Source organism: Marmota flaviventris, chromosome 1, assembly GCF_047511675.1.
Source record: "Marmota flaviventris isolate mMarFla1 chromosome 1, mMarFla1.hap1, whole genome shotgun sequence".
Taxonomy (NCBI): Eukaryota; Metazoa; Chordata; class Mammalia; order Rodentia; family Sciuridae; genus Marmota; species Marmota flaviventris.
Window position 1 is genome coordinate 207,519,418 of NC_092498.1, and position 9,632 is coordinate 207,529,049.

General features: G+C 48.3%; 1 protein-coding gene and 1 non-coding gene across 2 annotated transcripts; both read right to left on the reverse strand.

Moving 5' to 3' along the window:
* Positions 1-1,203: 1,203 nt before the first annotated feature.
* Trnav-cac (transfer RNA valine (anticodon CAC)) lies at positions 1,204-1,276 on the reverse strand. The gene has a single exon. It is a non-coding gene; the product is annotated as a tRNA-Met (tRNA).
* Positions 1,277-1,366: 90 nt separating this feature from the next.
* Positions 1,367-2,317, reverse strand: LOC114090377 (olfactory receptor 10H2-like). The gene has a single exon (XM_027932569.2). It carries the CDS (start codon positions 2,315-2,317, stop codon positions 1,367-1,369), a length of 951 nt encoding a protein of 316 aa, XP_027788370.2.
* Between the last annotated feature and the right edge of the window lie 7,315 nt (positions 2,318-9,632).

A 9,632-nucleotide genomic window follows, 5' to 3' on the forward strand; every position in this document is an offset into this window, starting at 1 on the left:
ATTTTTCAGTTTTCAGTGGACACAACATCTTTATTTTATTTTTATGTGGTACTGAGGATCGAACCCAGCGCACCTTGCATGCCAGGCGAGCTTGAGCCACATCCCCAGCCCGTGAGCAAATATTTGAAAATCACATATCTGATAACAGACTTGTTAACTAGAAAATACAAACATTCTTACAATTCAACAAAAAGAAAAAACAATCCTATTAAAGATGGTTATGTAGAAAAATATTCCCTTAAAAAGATATAGAAATGGTGCAAAAGCACATAATAAGATGCACAGCATCCTTATTCATTAGGGAAATGCAAATCAAAACCACAGTGAGATACCACTTCACACCTGATAAGATGGCTGGTGAAAAAGAAAGATAACAACAAGAACTGGCAAGGTTGAAAAGAAATTGGAACCCTAGGGCATTGCTAGTGGTAACGTAAAATGGTGCAGACTTTGGGATATAGTCTAGCAGTTTCTAAGTTAAACACAGAGATGCCATTTGGTCCAGGAATTCTACCCCTAAGTATATATTCAAGAAACATAAAAACATATATTCCAACAAAAACTTATACATAATCATGTGTAGCAGCATTATTAAAAAGAACAAAAAAAAATTAGAAATGCTGAAATATCCATCAATGATGAATGGATAAACAGAGTGTATTATATCCGTACAATGGAAGATCCTTTGATTAAAGGGAATGAAGACTGACACATGCTACAACATGGGAGAACCTTGGAAATATTATGCTCGGTAAAATAATCCAGTTGAAAAGACTGTGATTTCATTTATGAGTCATAGTAAATGTCTGGGATGAACAAACTGGTACAGAAAGTAGATTGGTGGCTGCCTGGGGCTGAGGGCAAAGGGATTAGGAGAAATGGGGAGTGACTGCTAATGGTGAGTTTCTTTTTGGGGGGTGATGAAATTTTTCTAAAATAGTTTGTGGTGCAGGTTGCCTAATTCCAAATGTACTAAAACCGTTGAAATAAGCACTTTAATGGATAAACTGTATGGAATTTGAATTATATCCTGATAAATCTGTCACATCTCAATAAAAACAAAACGAATATAAGAACTCATAAAGATGAAGAAAAGTTTTAAATATTTATTGAGCAACACCTATGTGATATACACAACTCTTTACACCAGTCTTAAAAAGTACATATATTATTATTATTATTATTATTATTGTGTGTGTGTGTGGGAGGTGCTGGGGATTGAACCCAGGGCCTTGTGCATATGAGGCAAGCACTCTAACAACTGAGCTACATCCCCAGCCCCAAAGTACCTCTTATTAACTCCATTTATAGATAAGGGCATGATCCTCTTTGTACTGAATTCTCCCAACACTTCCACGCTGGCTACTCAGGTGCTTGAGGAATAAAATTTCCTGAGGAAGGTCTTCTTCATGGCGTTCTTCAGCTCCTTGTTCCTTAAGCTAAAGATGATGGGGCTGAGAAAGGGTGTGAGGACCGTGTAGGTGGTGGCCATGAGGGTATCGCCTTCCTGAGAGTGGGGACCCTTGGGCTTGAGGTAGATGACAGAGGCAAAGCCGTAGTGCACGATCACCACAATAAGGTGGGAGGCACAGGTGGAGAAGGCCTTGTGCCGCCCCTCAGCAGATGGTATCCTCAAGATGGCAGCCACGATGAAGGTGTAGGAGAGGAGGATGAGGAGGAAGCAGCCCAGCAGGGCCGTGATGCACACCAGGCCCACACCAAGGGCAGTAGTTGGTACATTATTCCCACAGGCCAACTTCAACAGAGGTGGCACATGACATAAGAAATGCTGGATCTCATTGGGTCCACAGAAAGTGAGGTGGAAAATAGATGTTGTCACCACCAGTCCCACCGCCATGCCACCTGCCCAGGACCAGGCCACCAGGCAGGCACAGGCACGGGGGCTCATGAGCACGTTGTAGCGCAGCGGGTGGCCGATGGCCACGAAGCGGTCATAGCCCATGACGGTGAGCAGCAAGGAGTGGGTGAAGCCAAATGTGAAGGAGAAGAACATCTGGCTGGCACAGGCCAGGAAGGCGATGGAGTGGTGGGCGGAGAGCAGGTCAGCCAGCATGCGGGGGATGATGGCCAAGGTGTAGAGGATCTCGGAGATGGAGAGGGCGCACAGGAAGAGGTACATGGGGGTGTGGAGGCTGCGCTCGCCCCAGATGGTGGCCATGATGAGCAGGTTGCCCAGCAGCGTGAAGAGGTACATGAGCAGGAAGAGCAGGAAGAAGACAGGCAGAAGCTGCTGTGGGAAGGTGGAGAAGCCGATGAGGATGAACTCAGACGCCCAGGTGTAGTTTGGCCCCGGCATTGTGGTTGCACCTGGGGGAGGAGAAAGGGAAGAAAAACCCGTGGATAGGAGCACAGGGTCTTTAACGGGTCCTACCTGGGGAGACTTCCTGAAGAGGGTAATTCAGCCATCTAAGCCACAGTTAGTCATTATTTTTTAAATTTGTTGAGGTTTAAGTACGATTATACATCTTTCCAGGTGCAGTGGGGCACACCTGTAATCCCAGCAGCTCCGGAGGCTGAGGCAGGAGGATCTTGAGTTCAAAGCCAGCCTCAGCAATTTAGCGAAGCCCTAAGCAACTCAGTGAGACTCTGTCTCTAAATAAAATACAAAATAGAGCTGCGGATGTGGCACAGTGGTCAAGTGCCCCTTAGTTCAATCCCTGGTACTGCCCTCCCCCCAAAAAGATCATACATACAGTGCTTGTACAGGTCCTAGTAAGGATTCAACACATAAGAACTGCTACTGATAATAATTATTACACTATTATTACTATGTTAGCCTCATACACTCCTAACCCACCATGCATTTCTTTGTTCCAGTTTCTCTACCCTTCCCCCCATCATTATGAGTACAAATCCCACAAGGGTTAAGACAAAGTCACTCTCTAGTTGCCCCCATTAGTTGGAAGTCATCTCTTCCCTGTGTCACAGAAAGGATGTAGGGTCTGTTTAATTCTCGACACCACTGCTTACTAGCTGTGAGACTTGGAACAGGTTGCTTGCCCTCTCTGAGACTCATTACTCACCTGGAAAATGAACTAATAGTCTTTATCTCAGAGCCATTACTTAAGTTGATGCTTAAATGAGTTGATGCACAAGAAGCACTTAGCTGTCATCACCGCCGTTTGGTATAACTTGTGAGTTGCCCAAAAGGATGGCATCACCACGGAGTCATGTTGTCTGGCCCCAGCGGAGCCCTCTATCTCCAGGCACTTGCCAATATTATTCTCTGAGTCTCCTCCCCTCTCCCTATCCCTGAACTTCCCATCCTCAGCCTCTTGCTTAGTGCAGAAACAAAACAAGACTCAGTGATGGGTTCTCTTACGATAGGTGGGTTCTCAGGAAGAGAGGAAAAAGAAACCCTCAGTGGATGGACACTCCCATCATTGAGCATGACTAGCCACGCTTGTCCCTCTAGATAGATGAACAAAATCTCCCGCATATCCTTATAACAGGTCAACTAGAATAAAAACGTAGTCAATTTAAATGTCAACAGATTTAAAGACTTACACAATGTGCCCACAATTGATTTATGGATAGATTGCTTAACCAAAAAAAAAATTCTGAACCCCAAATATCAAATGATTATCATGGGATTGGATCTTCAAAGAAGCTTGCCTGAGCACCTGCTTCCCAGAAAATCAGAGACCTCAATCTTCTGCATCACTCATCTTCTCTTCTCTGAGAAGAAAGGGGCACCCACACTCTGCCTTTGGGGTATGTACATTTTACTGTCTTTAAATAATAAATCTTTGCTTGTACCTTGCTTTTGATGTATCCTGGGATTCTTTTCAGCTAAGGAAGTCAAGAACAAGCCCAGGCTGAATTGAGGTCCTATTGCCTACCCCTCAAGGGGTGGGGGGCTCTTTGGACCCTGTTCAATGGCACTCCATCTCCTTCCCTGAGCAGCAACAAGTAATATCTGTTCTCAGTGAGGGAAGTTCCCCGTCCTGCACCCACTCTAACAGGATTCCTTCTCTCTGCTATGGCTCCTCTCCTCTCTTTTCTCCAGGCTGCAAACAGACCTGACGCAAAATACAAAATTTATTTTAAAATGCAAAATGGATTGACACGTGGATAGACAAAAAGCAGTCCACTCATACAATGGAACATCATGCAGCACTATGAAGGGGAGGAGCATGATCCGTGCTACAATGTGGAGGACCCTTGAAAATATGATGATAAGGGAAAGAAATCAGACACAAAAATTCCATGGAGTATGTGACTCTATTTATTTGAGATGTCCAGAATAGGTAAATCAGCAGGGAAAGAAAGCAGATTTGTGATTGGCAAGGAATGAGGGCAGGGTAGAATAGGGAGTGACTAACAGTGGGTATGAGTTGTGAAAGTGCCTTGGAACTAAATAGAGGTGGGGGTTGTTCAACACTGTGAATATACTAACTGCCAAAGAATTGTAGGCTTCGTATGAATGAGTGTGTATGTGGGGTGTGTGTGTGTGTGTGTGTGTGTGTGTGTGGCACTGGGGATTGGACCCAGGCCACTGAGCTACATCCCAAGCCAGCCCTGTCCACTCCCCCCTTTTATTTTTACTTTGAGGCAGAATCTTGCAAAGTTACCTGGGCTGACCTCCATCCTCCTGCCTGAATCTCACAAGTCACTGAGATTATAGGTGTGTGCCACCCTATTCAGCTGAATTTTACATTTTAAAATGCTTAATAATTAACTTTATGTTCAATGAATTTCACCTGAATTTTTAAAATGAACTACATACTGCAACAAGATGAACCCTGAAAACATACTAACTGAAAGAATCCAGACAAAAAGGATCTGATTCTTAATATGAAAAGTCCAGAACAGACAAGTTCATAGAGACAGAGAGAGTCCACATTACCAGAGCCTGGTGCATGGGGAAGGAGAAGTGGGGGCTACTGGTATCTTCTGGGGTGATGAAAATATTTTAGAACTAGAGAGAGGTGATGATTGCACATTGCGAATGTTTTAGATGCCACTGAATTTGTGCCCTTGGAAATGGTGAATTCTATGTTGTGTGAAATTTACATCAAAATATTTAAAAGCAAAATGGGCCTCCCTCAGCCCTCCTCTACTCCTGACTCTCCTCTGTGTTCACTGCCCAGCTTGTCCACAGCAAGGAAGAAGGGTCTCAAGGTGCTGCTGGCTGATCCAGGGCTAAGGGACGGGCTCAGCCTCCCTTCTCCTGCTCCCTTCTCCTTCTCCTGCTTCCTTCTCCTCCTGCTCAGGGCAGCCTGAGCCTCAACCAGGTGCGTTGAGAGCAGTGCGGGAGGCTCCGCTGGAAAGCTCTCCTCGGGGTGGGCAGCCTCCTGTGTCTGCAGATTGGGGCACGGTGCCAGAGATCTCATACCCACTCCTCCACATACCTGCCTCCAACTTCCCACTATCACTTGCGCAGGCGCTGTAGGCTCCGTTACTTAAACCAAACATGCACAAAGTGTGTGCGTGCACACAAGCTGTGTTCAGACCCGAGCTTTTACACAGATGTCTAGATCCCGCCCGTGGAGATGGATGCACAATTGCAGAGTCCATAAGTCTGCACCCTGGGGTGGAACACTAATATGCACACTCACAGTACAGCACGGCACAGCAGAAGCATGCGGGCGATGGGCGAGCGCCGGTCTGTGTCCCTCACTAAGACCTGCGTGGACAAGTGCACAGTGATCGTAGGCACAGGACTCTGGGATGAGGTCCCTCGCCGCCGGGCCCTGCTCGCCTGGAGCCTCCTTCGTCTGCCTTTAGGTCCAAGATCCTCCTCCCACCCCAACACTCCGTTCACCCTCAGCCCTTTCCCGGATCCCTCGCTTCAGTCACCTCCCCAGAAGACAGCCTGGGACAAACACTCGCCGAGTAGCGGGGAGGTGGGGGACACCCGGCCGCCTGCGCCCGGCACAGCAAGCCCAGAAACGGGAGTGGGCGGGGCGAGAAGCTGTGTCCTCGCTTTATCCCTGTGGTCTCCAGCGTCGCCTTCCAAAAGAATCTCAGGGGATCCCAGGGCGGGATGCACCCCATCACCCCCCGGGCGAACCTGAAGACCCAGGCGGGACCTCAGGTTTCCCTGGGACTGGCTCACAGCTGCGCACGGGGTCCTCGGTGCTCAGGTCGGAGTGTGGCTCTTCTGAGGCCCCAGATGGGACTGTTAGGCCGAAGGATGGGAGTGACAAAGTGCCCAAGTCTGGACAGGATTGAAATAGGTCCTGGGGCACAGAAGGAATTTTAAAATGAGGCCTGGACCCGCCCCTTGTCCTCCAACCCCGGGCTCCTTCCCTCCCCGGGAAGGACTAGAGTGTGCAAACCCTCTCCCGGAGGAGGCCCAAACTTCCAAACCGCTTCCTTTGACTTTCCCTGGCTCCATGGTTCTGGATCAGGAACCAGGCAAGGGCCCGCCGGGTCAGGAAGTCCAGGGTCGGACTACTGAGTCTATAAAGGTGGCAGGGACTTGGCTGAGCCAGGCCTGTGGGAAGCACAAGTGGCCAGAGCAGGACTCTCAGGTGCTACCACGCAGTGCAGGGCAGGACTGGAGGGGAGAGGAGGACACAGCGCCAGGCCTGATCCTGTAGCCTGGAAGCTTGGGTGGGATTTCCTTGACTTCTGGGCTTGTCTGGTTCTTGGACCTAAATGGAGCTCAAGTGTTTAGAGGACTGCCAAAGCCTGCTGGTTGCTGTGGAAGGTGATGGTGACACTTGTAACCTGGAAGGCAGCATGAGACCTGCATTTGATTGTTAGGTTTGTCATAGGAAATAACCACAAACTACTGTAAAACAATTGTATTCATCCTGTTCTGGGGCCCAAAATCCCAAACCAAGGTGCTGGCTTCCCTCTGGGGTCTCCGAGGAGGAATGACTCCCAACTTGTCCCCTGGCTTCTGCCAGCAACCTTTGGCAGCTTCTTGCTTTGTGGACAGATGGCTCAACATCTGTCTCTGTGTTCATATTGCATTCCTCCCTGTCCCTTGTCCCCTTATAGGCCCACCCTCAACCCAGGAGAGTTTCATCTCAAGATCTCTACTAAGAACACCCACAAAGCCTGCATTTACAAAGGAGGTCATATTCTGAGGTTCCTGATGGACATGAGTTTCCTGGAGGACCCTACACAGCCCACTAGAGCCCCCTTCCTAGTCTCCTTGCTTCATCTCTCACCCTAGGTTCCTGCTGAACAAACCAGATTACAATCTTTCTCTGCTTAGAACCTGCCATGGCTCCACGTGCCCATGCAGTCCACAAGTTACTGTCTGCTCCTTCTTAACCTCTCTGATTTTCTCTCTAGATTCTCTTCTCCAATTCCAGCAACCCTCAACTTTTAACCTCTAGTCTAAAATGAGTCTAGAGCATTTTTAAGTCCTTGTATGGGCCAGGCTTTCTCTCACTTCGACCCCTGTGCCTCCGCTGTTCCCTGCTCCCAAGTGCCTCTGTCAACTGGTCTCAGGTTGCATGTCACGTCCTCCAGGAAGTCTTCCAAGATTTCCCCACTCTGCCTGGGTCAGGTGCCCCTCTGCCTCCTAGTACCCTTAGAAGTCCCCTGTCTCACAGTGTTGTCATTGCCTGGTTATGAGTCCCTAGCTCCCACTCAACTGTTACGTCCTAGTATCCGGGAGAGCATCTTCCTGGGTCCATACTGAGTTTCCAATCCCTGGAATGGTCTCTGTGTATAGGAAATATTCAGTAAGAATATAATGTGGGCATGATGCTGTGAGAGCGCATGGGTCAGGAGGATGAACGGGGAGGTGGCCCTTGTGCTGAATTTTATTTTATTTTTTAAATTTGGAGACAGGATCTGCTAAGTTGCTTGGGACCCCACTTAGTTGCTGAAGCTGGCCTTGAACTTGCAATCCTCCTGTCTCAGCCTCCTGTGTCGCTGGGATTACAGGCATGCACCACTACGCCTCCTTGTGCTGAATTTAAAAGAATGAGCAAGAGGTACTGAGCATCCAGTACCAGGGAGGGTGTCCCAGGCATGCAACAGAAGAAACAGTAGAACTGGCATGAGCAAAAGCATAGAGAAGTACCCAGAATGGACTTGGGTAGGCTGGGAAGTCAGCTGGGGCCAGACCGTGAAGGGCTGTTAGGCAGCTTAGAATAATCACTCCGGGACTGTGAACGGGAGGACAGATGATGATGGGTTTGGAGTAAAAGACAGGAAGGGTCTGGAGACTGCCACCTCGGGAGGGCAATGCCAGCAGGAGCTGAGGACCCAGCAAACGGTTTTCTCTAAGTTCCATCCTCCCAGAAGAGCAGAATACTTAGAATTTGCAGGAATTAGACTGGGTCCCCAGATATTCTTTCATAAGGCATTTTCTTGGCACAGCCTAAGCCAGGAAAGGACATCAGAGGGACAATCAGCCAAGAGATGGAGCCAGGACATAGGAAAAGGAAGCTTTGTTGCTGCACATCTGCACTGGGTTTGATTCAGTGGATGAACAGTACGTTTAAGTCATCTCACTCTCTGCACGTGCATCAGCCCCTACTGTGCACAGAACCTGTGTCCAGGAGAAAGACAGAAGGTGGATCAGACCCATCTGTTGCTCAAGAAAAAACCCCACCTCCTTCCCTTCACTGCATCCTGCCCTTGATTTAGGGAGAGAAAAGCTCTCTTTGTTTAATCTGATGCCAAATAGGAGAAATCTGGCAGATGTTCTTTAATGGTTTTGGTAATTTAATTGTGGATGGTTTCTTTTTATGTATCCTCTTACCTGCAGGGGCTCTGGAGAAGGAAAGGGGGCGATGACGACCTCAGGACTCTGACATCTTTATCACCGTTATCTTGCAGTATCTGGACAACGTATGATTAATAGCCCTTCCTTGTCCAGCAGCCCTCAGAGGTAGAATTGAGTCCTGATCATCTTTCATCTCTAGCACATAGCCCATGGTCCGTAAGTATTTATAGAGTAAATTTATTTATAGGGTAAATTTAAGTATTTATAGAGTGAATTTGTGGACTCAGTCTGAAGCACCCTTCCATGTCTAGGTCAATGTCTTGCTCAAATGGTCTCCTCTTTCTGAGATCAGCATCTACTTGGCAATAAACAGAAGCAGGAAACCTCATGCTTGATCTGGTCCTTGATGGTGGGGAGAAGAGAGGGCGGCCCCACTAGCTGCTTCCTATGGCAGAGATGACTCCCCTGGAACCTCAAGCCTGTGCATGAGATATCTTACCTCCCACTCAGAGGAGCCAGGAGCTGGAGACCCACAATGGCCAGGGCAGACATGATACCTGCTCTTGTGGACTTTATAGTGGAGGGAGAAGGTGGAGGGGGAGTAACTGAATTTCACACAAGAGAGTGGGGAGAGGAACGCAGTGACACAAACACTGGACAACCTCTCCCTCAGAGAGAAGGGCAGGCTGGTGGGGAAGGGCTTCATGGAGGAGGTGGCATTTCAGCGGACACATTCTTCTCCAGGGCTGGAGGGAGAAGAAAGGCTGGGCCAGGTAGAGGGGAGAGCATGTGCACAGGACCTGAGGTAGGAAGATGATTACCCACCCAAGGAAAAAGAAAAGATGATAGACAGGGTGCGTGGGCAGTGAGGAGCAGGGAGTAGCTCAAGATGCCGGAAAGGACAAACAGGGGTTCAAATTCAAAGGACCTTCCTGGAAATCCTGATAGTCCACGGATGACATTCACCTAC

Coding starts and splice junctions, on each gene's coding strand:
- LOC114090377 (XM_027932569.2), bottom strand. CDS start 2,317: ATGCCGGGGCCAAACTACACCTGGGCGTCTGAGTTCATCCTCATCGGC.